Source organism: Tenrec ecaudatus, chromosome 1 (assembly GCF_050624435.1).
Source record: "Tenrec ecaudatus isolate mTenEca1 chromosome 1, mTenEca1.hap1, whole genome shotgun sequence".
Lineage (NCBI taxonomy): Eukaryota > Metazoa > Chordata > Mammalia > Afrosoricida > Tenrecidae > Tenrec > Tenrec ecaudatus.
The window spans coordinates 1,141,260-1,157,339 of NC_134530.1; the positions used below are offsets into that span (position 1 = coordinate 1,141,260).

The window sequence follows — 16,080 nt, forward strand, 5'->3', positions numbered from 1 at the left end:
CTTGTTCTCCATCGTGCCTGCTTGGATTCCTGGAGCTATTAGGAGAATAGGGTGCTTAAAAATGTCTTTTGTAACATAATTTTAAGTATGGATGTTGAGAACAAACAGAACACATGTGAATTCAGCAGCTTCTCTGCATACAAATCAGTGAGCCTGAGGGACGAAACACCTTGAATTAAGAGACCGCCCTAAATCTTTTCCCAATGTGTTCCTTCCCCATTCACATGAACTCATTGTCCTTCAAGTTTCTTGTCCAAAAAATCCCCAGAGCTGCTCTTCTGAGTTTCATTCCATAGAGACTCTTCAAAGAGTACAGCGCTCAAGGCAACATGCTTGTCTAATTAACCTGAACTATTGGTAGCTTGTTTTCCAACCGTGTTTTTACACAGTGGACAAGTCTCAGATGTGCAGCCCCAGGGCAAGTAGGGGCCCAGGTGTTCTTACCCTCAGAAGTGACCATTTGGGACTGGCCAGAGGGAGCGAGAGAAAGAGCAGGACACGGCAGCTGGGGTCACAGTGGCACTGAGAGCAAATGAATATATATCTGGGGCTCTCTGCTTCCAGCACTGCCCTCCTGCTGAGCAACTGCCAGTCTTGTCTCCGTGGCTCAGGGAGCGGGCAATGTCATCAGTTTCCTGCACAGCTACAGATTTTCCCTGCAGCAGGCGGACTTGTCCGCTCTCCACTTCTTCTCCCCGGTCACCAGGGACTCGGGGCTCTGCCTCAGGCTGGTGCGTTGTGGCTGGGATGCTCTCCCTGCTCTTTCTGATTCTGCTCTGCCAGCTTCCTCCTCAGGCACCCACCATGACCTTTTTTGACTGCATCGAATACATGCAGCCCAGTGTCTACAGGGATGGGGATCTGGTGCTCGGGGGCTTTTTCCCTGTCTACACGCTGACACACAACTCAGAAGCACAGTGGAAATTCTTTGTGACCAGTCCAAGACAAAATGTGACATTTCACCAGTAAGTCTCTGAGTGTCTATGTGTGAATGGGGAACTTGAAAGCTACATTGAGATTCTCCCCGAGCTGTGATTCATAAGTTCTTCCCTCTCCTTGCTTGGATGACTTTGAGGCTGCTCTGGCTTCCGGTGGCCGTATTTAATGCAGAATGAAATGCGGGGGGACCTGCACCACATTCTTGGTCCTGGGTAGGTTTCTAGCCTTTGTTGCAGCCACTGCCTCTACCTGTCCCCTGGCCAATGGCCCTCATTTTCATGGATGCCCCACGTCACCAAACCTGATGTTCTCTTTTTACTCTAATCACCATTTTGAATCTTTTCCCCCTTTCCTTTAGGTGTATTTTTCTTCAGAGTGGAAAATTGATGGCCCTGTATAAAACGCAAACTTGCTGCTCTTGAAACAATTCTGACTTCTGAAGCCCCGAGTGTTACAGAGTAGAACTGACTCCTTAAGGTTTCCTATTTGCCTTTTCCACAGAAGCACAGCACCAGGCAGTCCTGCCATGGCCCTGCTTGGTTGATTTGAACCTTGAACTCTGCTTAGCCACACAACACTGACCATCTGTGTCACTCAGGGACTTAACCTCCCACACCTGTGACCCATATACCCTGTCCTATTCCTGACTTGGGAAGTGGGAGGTATTAGACTCTCTGGATTTAAACATTTTAAAACCTTGCTGGAGTTTCTTGATAATGGAAAGTCATTAAAATATAGATTTCTAATTAGGGGGAAGCCATCAAGGGTCCTCTCAAGGCAATCACTGTGTCTGTCTCAGCAGCAAGGGCTGCATATCCTTTGTAGAGCACCCGGAAAGAATCAACGGACAAGGACTGAAGAGCACTGGCCGGCAGGTTTCTCTGTGTGAGTCAGACTGCTTTTCTCCTCTAGACCAGGGACAGATTCCCTGACAAGCAGGGCAAGCCTAGACTTTCTTATGCTTACTTACTAATCTGTAGTGAACACATTCATGCAAGGTTCCCTGCATATAAAAATCCAAGCGTAAGAGTGCCCTATAGATTAGGAAGGAAACATAAGGAAGCCTGTGTTTTCCGTTTACTGGGCATTGCCTCCCACCAGGCTTGCTAAACTTGAAGAGACTTAGAATCGGTAGGAGGATTCTGTGGGATTGGAAGAAAACAGATGTCAGTTAAATGTAGAAGCAGAATCTGTGCTATGGTGATGTGCTTTCTTGTTCACTGTGCAATTCAAACTGCCCAAGACTACATATGTCTTCAGGAGAAATTTCTCAGCTGCTGGCGATCTGTCCCATAAGATTATGAAGCACACTGTATCAGAAGTGTACTTTTCAAAAATTCTGTGGATACTCTTTGGAGCCATGGAGGTGAGGTGAACCCCTCAACCTATTGTCTTGAGATAATCTTTACCTGTAAATCTGAAATCAAAACTGTCCTCTGAATCATCATTAAATGCAACAAAAGAAAGAGAAATGGCTCATCTTTATAATTAAAGAATGCCTGCCTTGAGCAATGTGCTCTTGTGAAGACCTATGTGTGTGAGGTCAGAATGATAATGACAACTGGAAAGGTTAGTAGAGAAGCTTAGGGGGCACAGAGTTTAAGTGAAGAATGGGGGGATCATCTGTGAGAAAAACAGGGTGTGTGCACAAGGGGGAGAATGCCGTTAGAATCAAAGTGTTGTTTGTGTAGAGCTCGCTCAAATGCTGTCTGTGGACTTCTTCACCAAGAAATTCTGATGAATCCATTGTGTCCTCAAGCTGTTCTTCCTCCAAGCTTTCTCTGTTGCCTCATTGTGTGGATCACAATCATTTGCTTTATCGAGTTGTCAACTTCCCACGTTTCTCACGCACTGGTTTTTTTGGGTCATCTCCAAATATCAGCGTAGGACAAGTAAACATACATACAAGTGAAAGACTTCCTTTGTAATCCCTTCTCCTCAATGAACTTGTGTGTTTTTAAGATTAACTCACTTTACGAAATCTTTCTCTCTTCTCTCACTGTAGGATTTTAGTTGTGAACCTGCTAATGCTTTAGGAACACCATGCACAAAAGCTGAGTACCTAAAACTATGAACACAACATTTTCTGTGCACTAACATTTCAGTCAAAACCTCTCAATAGCTCCCCTTGGTTTGGGACAATCATGCCTTCTAAAAATTGCAGATTCTAAATCAAAACAGCTCCATACAGCAGTAACAATATTGATTTTTTTCCTCATACGTCCCAGTGCATAACCAATTTGGGTTGACGCTAGACTGTAGCCTACTAAGTATGCCCCTACAATGGGCACAGGTTAGATTACAGTGAGACTTAAGCACTGTGGCACAGAGACATGAAGGGAGCACACGCTTTTGAAAATGTTGTTGTTGGACCTGATCAATGCACACTTGCCACAAAGCTTCAATTTTGAAAAAACACAGAATATCTGTGTAGCATAATTAAGAGAAGCCCGTCTAGGATTTTAAGTGTATCCTTTTTTATTTCTAAAGTGCATTTATTTTTTGACCTTTTCCAGGTTTAAATTCCAAAATTATGGTTATGTTCTGATATTTCTTTTTGCCATTGAGGAGATTAACAAGAGTCCCAATGTACTCCCCAACATATCCCTGGGTTTTCGGCTCTACAATGCCTTTCCTAGTGTTTTCAGAACTCTGGAGAGCGTCCTCGGATGGCTGTCAGAAAAGGAGCCCCCCATCCCTAATTACACCTGCCAGACACACACCAAGAACATGGCGGTCATTGCAGGAATCCCCCCTGAGTTCTTGGTGCAAGCTGGGCCACTGCTGGAGCTCTACAGGATGCCACAGGTATGAGCACTGGGGCAGTGGACCTTTCCTTCCTCAGTTTGCTTCTCCTGGCACTTAAGTGGAAGAGAAGAGAGACAGACGTACTGCCCATCGCTTCTAAATGCGTTGTAAAAATTATTCTAGCTTGAAAATGGAGACAGGTAGAAATCTGCTGTTGTTTCTGGGCCAAAGTGGCTTCTAGAAATTCTGTTGCTCAAATCCTCTCGACCTGCAAACTAGCTGTCTGGAATAGGTTGAAGCATAAACACGCTAATGAAAGAATTAATTCCATGATCCTTCATTAAGTTATTTATTTCTTCTTCCACTAAAAATTGTTAGAACTAACTGTGCGCAGTGTGTGCATTGCCTTAGTTACTTAGTGCAGTGGTAACAAATACCGCAAAGCAATGGTTTTTGAAAATAAGTTTTTATTTCTCACACTAGAGGCTAGACTCTGAATTCAGGGCACTGAATCTAGAGGGAGGCTCTCGCTTTGTCACTCTGGGGGGTGATCCTTGTCTCTCTTCTGTGTTTGTTCCTTGATTCCTGGGCTATCCTCATATGGGATCATTTCCCCACATTTTTGTTTGTGCTTCTGTGTCTATGCTGCTCTTTAAAACACCGAGCAGTGACAGCTTAGGACAAGGCCTGCAGATTTGGGTTCATAAACATAGTAGATAAGCCGATTCTTAAAACGGATTGTGTCCACAGGTGTACGTGTCAGGACACCCACATAAATTATGAGAGAATACAATGTTATCCTTAGCGCAATTTAAAATGCTTTTCATGGACTAACACAGCCCCAGTCATGAGGAAATGACAAGGCACGATGATTAGGACAGCGATTAGAAATGTGCAAACTATGATGCACAGTACTTATCTAACCTATGTGTGGTCAATCAGCTACACTCAATAGAGCCGGAAAATTGAACCCGGTACATCCGATTCTGAATGTGGCTTCACACCCACAGGGTTCTATTCAGCTGTGTAAGGTTGGCTAAAGGAGCCCTGTTCGTGCTGCTGCTAAGGGCTAAGCTGTTAACTGAAAGGTCAGCAGTTTCAATTCACCGGCTTCTTCATGGGAGAGAGACGTTGTCATCTGTTCCCACAGAGATCCAGCCTAGAAAACGCTGTGAGCAGTCCTGCTCTGTGTTACTCTGAGTCTAAGTTCACTGCCCCACTCACACACCACCTATGGCGCCCCTGACACTCTGCCTCCAATGGCCACAGTGATGAAGTCAGTGGAGCACAGCTCTGCTTTGTACACATGACATCACTATGTGTCAGCATCACGTGAAACTACAGTTCTGTTTTTCACTTTGCTTCTGCGAACTCACACGGCATATTTCTCTCTTCTGATGCAGATATCCTATGACACGTTGGATCCTTTGTTGAAAACGAAGGACCAGTTTTCCTCTCTCTATCAAATTTCCCTCAAACACAGTTTTCTGTCCTCGGGCCTGGTCTCTTTATTGATCCATTTTGGATGGACATGGGTTGGCATCTTAGTGCCAGATGAAACAAATGGTGAAGAGTTCATTGGGTACCTTAGAAAAGAGATGACTATCAAAGGTGTGTGTGTGGCACTCGTAGAAAAAGTTCCCGTGACCAAGATCATAAACTCACCAAGAGATGTGAACTACCTCCCCAGAGTCCTGAAATCAACAGCAAATGCATTCATCGTTTACGGTGAGACCAGTACATTAGTAAGTATGAGGTTCATCCATAACTATAATTTAATAACCCACAAGATATGGATCATCACATCCCAGTGGGATATTAGTCCCTTACCAATTGCTAATTTATTAGATATTTTCCATGGGGCTCTTTTCTTTTCACACCAGAGCTCTGAGATACCTGGTTTCAAACACTTTCTCAGGACAGTGACTCCTTCCAAGTACCCAGAAGACTTCTTCCTTACCAAGTACTGGCTCTACACTTTTGAGTGCTCACTTGCAGGAACTGTATGTGGGGAAATTTCGGTGTGCCCACCCAATGCCTCATTGGAGCAATTGACTGAGGAAAAATTAGACACGACCATAATGAAATCCACCAATGATCTCTATAATGCTGTCCACCTGGTGGCCCGTGCCCTGCACGACATGATTTTCATGGGCGAGGAAACCAGGTACCAGATGGGCGCAGAATTCCCTACGCTTCTCCCTTGGCAGGTAAAACTTCCTTTGCACGTGATTCTTACTAAGTGATTGTTAGTAGCTGAGATTTAATTTGTTGAGTAAAAAATTTATGATTCCACCTTGCTGGCATAGTGGTTACCATTGGGCTGTGAATCACATGGTCAGCAGTTTGAAACCAGCAGTTGGATAAAGACCGAACTTTATCCTCCTGTAAAGAGTAGAGTTGTTATGATTTAGCATTGACATGATGGCAGTGAGTTTTATTTTTGTAATCTAATGTAGTCTTCAAGATTAAGGGATGATTAATATTTCCTAATTTCAAATCATGCCAAAGAAGTATGGACATTAAAACAGGGGTTGTTCAAATGCAGGGGCTTAAGTAGAGAGCAAATGTTTTGAGAATCATGAGTGCAGGGAACGTACAAATGTGCTTTACACAATTGATGCATCTATGGATTGTGATAAGAGTTGTATGAGCCCCCAATAAAACGATTAAAAAAACATTCATACGGACAATTCTACGCTGATCTCTAGGTTCATTACGAGTCAGAATCAATTTGACAACCCGGGATTTTCTGAGAATGCACTTGAATCACTGGCTGGCAGTGAGTTTCTTTTCTCGTAGGTGGGAGAAAGCCTGATAGTTGAATAATCCACAGATACTTGTATGAGAGGGAAGCCAACAATTATGATAATAGATATATCTCAAACTCACTACCATTGAGTCATTGCTGACTCAAGTGACCCTCTGTGAGCTTATGAAACTGTAACTGTTTATGGAATTAGAAACCCCAGTCTTTCTCCCTCAGAGTTGCTAGTGGTTTTGAACTGCTGACCATGTGAATAGCAGGCTGATGCTTAACCATCACAGCACAGGGGACCATAGTAGACATATCAACCAAAGGAATTAAAACTCCAGAAAAGAATCCATACATCTATGTTCAATTGTCTACTGACAAGGAATCTTTGTCTCTTCCTGAATGTGCTGAATCATCTGAGGAGCCCTGTGAAAGCCAATGGTTGGGGTTGACTATCTTGATTCCTAACACAGTCAGTAGAAGTGAAATTTTCTAGAAAAGTACAGGGATTATTCCCGAGGCACAGGTAGCACAAATTATTTTATTTTCTCTTGACTACTGGAGTAAATCTTGGTGCTTCCAGCTTACTCAGCTTCACTATGGAAACGATCACAAAATCCCCAAATAGTCTGACAAGTATGAAGAAGAAAACCAGATGTAGCAGTTCATTCTCTTGACACCTAGAGTTGTTGTGAAACACACTTGCTTAATTGTTTTGGGAAGTGTTCATTTCTCTGGGGTAGGCTAGAGTGCTCTTCCTGAACATGCAGAACAGTCGGTGAACATCCTGAAATGATACCTGTTCAGAAAGGGAGATAGACACACATGAAGAAAACCTGTGTAACTGCTTGGCAACTATAACATCCCTTCAGTTCACACCGGAATGTTTTGTCTCTAATGTCCATGGAAATCTCCTTTGTTAATGATTTCTCTCCTTAGCTCCACCCATTCATAAGGACTATGCAGCTGGAAAACCGTGCTGGAGATCATGTCTCCCTGGATGAGAACAGAAACTGTGTGTCACGATATGAGATTCTGAACTTTCTGAATTTTCCTGGTGATCTTGGCTTTTCCATCAAAGTTGGAGAGTTTATCCCCCAGGGTCTACATGGGCAAAGTTTGATGATCCAGGAGGAGCTGATCGAATGGGCTTTTGGATTCACTGAGGTTTGGATGAATTCTTCATATATATCCCCAAGCAGAAACAATTCATGAGAATAAGCCTCTGGCCACGACACCCATTACAAAATCGCTAGTGTTTAATATGGTCTGGTTTTTTGTTTTTGATTTGGTCTCTCTCTAAGGGATATGAGGGACCACTTTGAATTAGGCAACCCCATGTGTTACCCCATGTGGAATTTCTCCCTAGGATTTCTAGGCTGCAATGTTCACAGAGGCAGGTGGTCAAACTTTCTCTTTGCTATCTGTGGTTGTGTTAGTGTTGAGTGCATGTGCCACCACTTGTCAGAATAGAGTTGAGGGATATGTATATAATATAGAATATATAATACAAATAATATCGAAATATTTTATATACCAGACTAACACGACGATACTAATGATTCAGCAATATGAACTAATTTAAAAAATTCAATTTACATATTTCTCAGATAAGTTGGGAGAGGACTCACTGATTTTGGTAGCGTTTATTATTTGAAAGCCATGAAATCCAACCCCAATTATTAAAAAAACAAATCTCAAACCCATTTTTGTCCAGTTAATCCTGATTCATGTGTTTTCTTATAGAGGTTCCTTGGCTCTAATCTTTATGGAAGTAGGTCTGCTTCATTCTGTGGTGATTTGACGTGACTTCAGACAGCCCACCTTTCAGTTAGTAGTTGTTAAAAGTCCTTCATGTCCCATCGCCTTGTTGTTGACAGGCGCCATGGAGTCAGTTCTAACCCATAGCAACCACGTGCACCATAGAAGCAAACACTGCCCTCTCAGGCCTGCTCGACCCTCGCAATGGTTTCTACTCTTGAGCCCATTGTTTCGGGGTGACCTCCACTTATGAAAGCATGCATGCACAAATAAAATCAAACTTCCTCGTTTCCTTTTCTCTTGTAAAAATCCATTTTATTCTATTTCACTTACACCCTAAGGATGGATCGTGATTTTGCCTGACATCAGTGTATGCACCCAGCAGGGTCAAAGTTTGAGGGTATCTAAAAAAACCCTTTTTATACATTATAAGGCTGGTGGTGCAACAGTTAACATCTTGGATGCTAACTGAAAGTGTGGTGATTGGAACCTATGTTGGCTCCAAGAGAAGAAGCCCTGTTGATCCACTTCCTGAAGAATACAGACTTGGATCCTGATGGGGTTGTTTTATGGTGTGTTATAGGAGAGGTGTCATTGTGATGTGGACCCTTATGAGTCAGGATCATTAAAGAAAAACAAAACAACGCTATGCATGATGATCATATTCTGTGGTAATATGATCGATTCATACATGACTACTGAAGGATTATCATTGATCCCATTCTTACAGACTCCTCACTCTGTGTGTAGCAATAGCTGTGATGCAGGATTCATGAAAATCACTCAGAAATGGAAGCCTATCTGCTGTTTTGATTGTATTGCATGTCCAGAGGGAGAAATATCTAATCAAACAGGTAGGAATTGACTCAATAGAGCAGTCAGCTTCTGTCACTTCTAACCAGCCTCCTGGAGTCCTGGGTGGCACAAACAGGTAACCACTAAAGCACATTCTGAGTTTTCCGAAAGGGTAGCTCAGAAGACAGAGTCTCTGATCTATGTCTACCAACTCAAATTACAGAAAACCACCTGGAGTCCAGTGTTGTTCTGCTCTCTTGGGGGCACCATGAGTGGAGTCCACTCAAAGGCCACCAAGGAGGACTATTGTAAAATGTCACTAATTCTTCATAGGCAGCTGATACGGGGTTTAAACAAAGAAATAGGGAAGTGCCAGATGAGGTGAAGATGAAAATTTCAAAACACAATCCCTTCTATCCAGCACAGTGAACACTTTGAAACAGGTTGTTGGTTTCTCTCTTTACGCTCCTTTTCACTTTTCTCACCAGATAGTGATACCTGTAAGGAGTGCCCTCAAAGTCAGTATCCCAACATGGAGAGGAACAGCTGTCTGCCCAGAATTGTGATCTTCCTGGCTCATGACGATCGCTTGGGGATGGCTCTGGCTTGTACAGCCCTGGGCTTCTCTCTCATCACTGCAGGGGTCTTGTGGGTCTTTGTGAAACATCGAGACTCCCCCATAGTCAAGGCCAACAACCGGACCCTCAGCTATGTCCTGCTCCTCTCCCTCCTCCTCTGCTTCCTCTGCTCTTTACTCTTCATTGGCCGTCCCGACACAGCCACCTGCATCCTCCAGCAAATCACCTTCGGAGTTGTGTTCACTGTGGCTGTTTCTGCTGTTTTAGCCAAAACCATCACTGTGATTCTGGCATTCAAGGCCTTGACACCTGGAAGAACCATGAGGCGGTTGCTGCTGTCTGGGGCTTCTAATGCTGTGGTGCCCATGTGCTCCATGATCCAACTGATTATCTGTGGGATGTGGCTGGGCACCTCTCCCCCTTTTGTGGACACAGACACACACTCAGAGCCCAGACACATCATCATCGTGTGCAACAAGGGCTCAGTCACTGCTTTCTACTGTGTCCTGGGATTTCTGGGCTTCTTGGCCCTGGGGACATTTTTCTTGGCTTACCAGGCCAGGAACCTGCCTGACACCTTCAATGAGGCCAAGTTCCTGACCTTCAGCATGCTGGTGTTCTGCAGTGTCTGGGTGACTTTCCTCCCTGTCTACCACAGCACCCAGGGCAAGGTCATGGTGGGTGTGGAAATGTTCTCCATCTTAGCCTCCAGTGTGGGGCTTCTAGGCTGCATCTTTGCCCCCAAGTGCTATGTCATCTTCCTACATCCAGATAGGAACACATCAAAAGGGTTAAGGAATAAAACATGCTTTGAGGAAAAGTGACCAAATATTACTTGTTTGCGTTTAGTTTCTGTACAGTTGGTTCCTGTTCCTAGCGACCCTTGGTGCAGAGGAACAGACCACTGCTGTGTCATGCACCATCCTCACAACTGTACAGCCACTGATTCATCTCATTCTGCGTGCCCCTCTATGTTGCAGACCTTTTGCTTTACAGAGTATTTACTCCTTCCCTAAAGACTGGTGCTTCTTTAAAAAAAAATCATTTTATTGGGGGCTCAGACAACTCTCATCACCATCCATATACACATGAATTGTAAAAAGGACATTTGTGCATTCATTACTCTCACCATTCTCAAAACCTTTGCTCTCCACGTAGGCCCCTAGCATCGGCCCCTCATTTCCCCAAACTGCATATACCACCCTCTCCCATGAACCCTTGATAATTTATAAATTATTTACTTTGTCATATTTTACACAGTATGACGTCTCCCTTTACCCACTTTTCTGTTGTCCGTCCCCCAGTGAGCAGGTTATATTTAGATCTCTGTAATTGGTTCCCCCTCTCGACCCCTCCCTTTGTCCACCCTCCTGGTATCGCCACTCTCACCACTGGTCCTGAAGGGATCATCCGTCCTGGATTTCATGTGTTTCCTATCTCTACCAGTGTACATCCTCGTGTCTACCCAGGTTTTTAAGGTAAAAATGGGATCATGATAGTGGGTGGAAGGAAGCATTTAGGAACTAGAGGAAAGTTTTATATTTCATCATTGCTACCCTGCACCCTGACTGGCTTGTCTCCTCCCAGTGACCTTCCGTAAGGGGATGGCCAGTTGTCTACAGATGGGCTTCTGTCCCCACTCGGCACTCCCCCTCATTCACAATGATATGATTTTTGTTTTCTGATCACTGATACCTCATCCCTTCGACACCTCGTGATCACACAGACTGCTGAGCTTCTCCCATGTGGACTTTGTTGCTACTGAGCTAGATGGTCGCTTGTGTACCGTCAAGCCTTTAAGACCCCAGACGCTATATCTCTTGATAGCCATGCACCATAAGCTTTCTTCACCACATTTGCTTATGCACCCGCTTTGAAACTGGTACTTCTTGTTAACAAGTCCAAAGTACATGAGATAAAGGCTTTCCATGCTCACTTCTAAGAGCATTCTCACTGAACTTCTTTGAAATATATTTTTTTCTTTTCTATGGCTGTCCTTCGTTTATTTGCTTTTCTTCACCAACCCTATCATTCACATGAATCAATGATTTCTACACTTTTTGATTTGCTCTCAAGTTCTGACATGTATTTGAGGGTATTGAAAATACCATGGCTCCCATCAAGAGCATCTTAGTCCTCAGAATGAAACGTTTTCTCTTTCCCATTTTAAATGATCGTTTGGCAAATGTACTCTGTTCCATAATGTTGCTACAGGTCTGAATCCACTAGATGGCAGAACACTTTATTTATTTCTATGTTTTGCAAATTTGTCCCATGCAATGTGTCTTTTTGTTTCTTTTTCTGCAAATTTGCCTGTTTGTCACTAAATACTCCAAGTCCTTTTTCGTTTTCCTGTTATTTTATGTTTCTCCCACTCAGACTATTATTGCAGTTGAAGGGACTAGGAAGCTGGTGGGATTTTTACAAATTAATCAATTATAGTTTCTTTTTTAAAATAGCACGTTGTTTCTATTTGCATGGCCCATCTCAAGAAATGAAATCAAAAGTTATTCTGTATTAACACTCGCCCTTCTCCCTCAGTATCCTATCCCACCCTTTCCTCCTCTTTCTTGCCCCTTGTCCCTGGCCATCTTATAGCTTTCCAAGCCTTACCTTTTCTTGTATAATCCACATTTCTTTGTTTTTCCTTATATTAATGGTGTTCTTAAATATTTGCCTATGTAAAATTGGCCAAGTTCGCTCAGCATAATATTCTCTAGCTTTGTCCTTTGCAAGCAGTGTATAGAGTTGTTTTGTTTGTTTTTATAAATGTAATATTCCATTGTACATATGTAACCCATTGTGTTCATCCATTCCTCTATAATAGGGGATCTTGGTTGTTTTGAGACTTAGATATTATGGAAACTGCTTCAATAAACATAGATGTGCATATGCCTGTTTATGTTGTATTCTTTTTGCCTTTAAGGTATATACCCAGTAGAGAGATTGCTGGGTCATAAGATATTTGTATTGCATTTGTTTAAAGAAGTGTCGTACTGATTTCCTGCATGGTGATACAATTCTACCGTCCTACCAGCAATGTGATCGCATTTTCATAACTCCACATTCCCTCCAGCACTTATTATTCCTTCTTTCATGGACTTTTGCTAAAAGTGTGCTTTTAATTTGTATTTCTCTTACTGTGAATGAATGTGCATGTTTCTTCATGGGGTTGTTGGCCAGCTGGATGTCAAATTTTGTTAACTGTCTATTCATGTTATGTGTCCATATTTGACTGTCTTATTTATATTTTTGTGTTTATATTGTAATTTTCTTCATATTTCAGAGATAATCCTTTCCTCTGATGTGTTATCACTGAGCATTTTTTTCCTAATCTATGGGTCCTTTGTTGACTGTTTTCTTGAAATCATTTGATGTGCATTCATAGTGCATTTTCAGTAGGTCCTCGTTTGTATTTTCAATTTCCATGTATTATGATTTTTGGAGTTTATATCTCTGTGGTTGATTTCTAAATGTATGGCCTTGTGATCTTACATGACGGTTTGTCGTACATCAATGTTTTTTTAATTTACAGATGCTTCTTTTGTGATCTAAAATATGATTTGTTGTAGAATAGCTACCATAAGAAAGAGAAGGAATTTTGCTAGAGAAGGAAGAGAAAGGAATTTTGTTGGTGAGGTGTTCTATATCTATCTGAGAACAAGTTGACTATTTTTTCTGTGTCCTTGTTGGTTTTCTTTAGAGTTGATGAATCTTTAGTTGAAAGTGATGTACTCAAGTCTCTCAGTCTTATATAATTTAATTTATTTTTCTCTTCATTTCTGTGAGAATTTGATTGATATGTTTTGATGCTTTTTCATTCGGTACATTGATTTTAATGAAAGTAATGGTTTCTTGATAATTTAAGACTTCCATAATTATATAGTGACCTTCTTTGCCAGTTATTATATCATTAAACTAGATGTCTATTTTGTCTGAGATTAATATTGCTACATCTTTCTTTTGATGACTAATAGGTTGGTATTTTTTCCATCCTTTCATTTTGAGTCTATGTTTACCTTTATTTCAAAGGCATGTTTCAGCTAAGCGGCATATTAAAGTCCCTTGTTTTTTTTAAAATCCATTGTATTAGTCTATTTTTTAATCGTTTTATTATGGGCACATATAACTCTTATCACAATCCATACATAACAGCAATTGTATAACACATATTTGTACATTCATTGCCCTCATCATTCTCAAAACATTTGCTCTCCACTTAAGCCCCTGGCATCAGGTCGTCATTTTCCCCTCCCTCCCCAATCCCCATTCCCTTATGAACCCTTGATAATTTATAAATGATTACTTTGTCATATCTTCCCCTGTCCAGGGTCTCCCTTCACCAACTCTTCTGTTGTCAATCCCCAGGGAGGAGGTCACATGTAGATCCTTGTAATCAGTTATCCCTTTCCAAATCACCCTCCCTCTACCCACCCAGTGTCGCCACTCACACTACTGGTCCTGAAGGGATCGTCCGCCATGGATTGTTTGCGTTTCCAGTTTCTATCTGTACCAGTGTACATCCTCTGGTCTAGTCAGAGTTTCCAGGTAGAATTGGGATCATGATTGGGGGGCGGGGGGAGGGTAGGAGGATGCATTTAGGAACTAGAGTAAAGTTGTATTTTTCATCGCTGCTACATCATATCCTGACTGGCTCGTCTCCTCCCTGAGACCCTTCTGTAAGGGGGTTTCCCGTGACTTAGAAATGGACTTTGGGTCTCCACTCTGCACTCCCCCTATCATTCACTATAATAAGAATTTTTGTTTTGATAATGCCGGATACCTGATTCCTTCGACGCCTCGTGATCACACCCACTGGTGTGCTTCTTCCATGTGGGCTTTGTTGCTTCTCAGGTAGATGGCCGCTTGTTTACCTTCAAGCCTCTAAGACCCCAGCGCTAAATCTTTTGATAGCCAGGCACCATCAGCTTTCTTCGCCACAATTGCTTATGCACCCAAATGTCTTCAGTGTTCGTATCATACAGGTGAGCACAGAATAATATGATTTTTTGTTCTTTGATGCCTGATAACTGATCCCTTCGACACCTCGTGATCACACAGGCTGGTGTGCTTCTTCCATATGGGCTTTGATGTCTTTCAATGATGATATTAGTCCATTTATATTCAGAATTGTGATTGATAAATATGAGTTTGTTGGTTTCATTCAATTATGTTTTTTATTGTGTGATCGGGTTCAGCTTTCATGTTTTTTTTGTGTGTGCTTCGTACCTTTCATCTCTTGGTTGTCTGGTGGATACTCTACTTTTTTGTTTTCTTATTGTTTGCCTTGCTTAGATGAGTTTCCTTTTGTTAGTTTTGTTGAAGTTTTAAAATCTTCTCTGAAAGTGATTTGTTCATGTGGTTGTCTTTTCAATTTCAAAATCGTTTCTTTATTTGGGGAATGGTTCAAAATCTTTTTTGACTATTTTTGTCTATGCTATTCCCCCTGCTTCCGTGTGTTTACTTGTCTATTTATAACTCTATAGCAGAATGTTGCCTATGATTCCTTGATTCAATTTTTGTCTGCTTCACTTTTAGTATTGCATGTATAGAATTTTTTGTGACACTTTCTTTTCTAATGTTTTTATAGGTTGCTCTCTATTGTTGTTAGATTTATCAACCCATGTAATTCCTTTCAATACATTAGTAAAGGTGATTCTATTTTCATAAAGTCCTTTCATTTTTACTCATCTGTAATTACTTTAATTTCTCTCTCATAATTTTGCTAAATATAGCATTTTGGGTTAATAATTTTTTCCTTCAAAATTTTGAAAATATCATTCCATTGCCATCTTGCCTGAATGATCTAAGTGGAAAAATCTGCACATATCCTGATAGCATGGCCTTTCTTGATCACTGCTCTTGTTTTGTTGGATTGCTCTTGGGATTGTTTACTTTTCTTTAACGTTGGAAAGTTTGATTATTATATGTCAACATGATTTCCCTCAGGGCCAATTTTGTTTGGAGTTCTATGGAGTTTCTGCTTAGTTATTTTATGTTCCGTTATGATGTTAAGGAAGTGCTAATTTCTTAGAAGCTCAGTATTTATTATCTCTTCTTTCTTTTCTGGGACATTTATCAGAAGTATATTGTTCATTTTCATAGTGCCCCATTGTATTCTTAGGTTATTATATATATATATATATATATATATATATATATATATATAATTTTTGTAATTTCGGTCTTATATTTTGTTCTCGAGCGATTTATCTTCCAGATCACTGATTCTTGTTTCCAATGTTTCTGTCCTGCTGTTTTGTTTTCCACAATGCTATTGAGTTACACTATTTTAACATCTGTCTATTGTGTTTCTGTTTCAAGGTAGATTATGATTGCTAACTTTTCTTTCCTTTTATCAGAATATTCCTTTAAAGAATTCACGAGTTACTGGATTAGGGCTTTTGTTTCTACTCCTTTCTCTCTATTTTTCCTCCATCCACTTAAAGTAACTGGAGATCGAATCTGTCATCTCCCTTGTGGGAAGCTCTGAGTCCTTTTCTC

The 16,080-nt window shown here is 41.5% G+C and overlaps 1 protein-coding gene across 1 annotated transcript; it reads left to right on the plus strand.

Moving 5' to 3' along the window:
* Positions 1 to 804: 804 nt before the first annotated feature.
* LOC142430044 (vomeronasal type-2 receptor 116-like) lies at positions 805 to 10,400 on the plus strand. The gene is made up of 6 exons (XM_075535160.1): positions 805 to 965; positions 3,456 to 3,747; positions 5,571 to 5,897; positions 7,382 to 7,609; positions 8,934 to 9,057; positions 9,487 to 10,400. Exons 1-6 carry the CDS (start codon positions 805 to 807, stop codon positions 10,398 to 10,400), a joined length of 2,046 nt encoding a protein of 681 aa, XP_075391275.1.
* Positions 10,401 to 16,080: the final 5,680 nt, after the last annotated feature.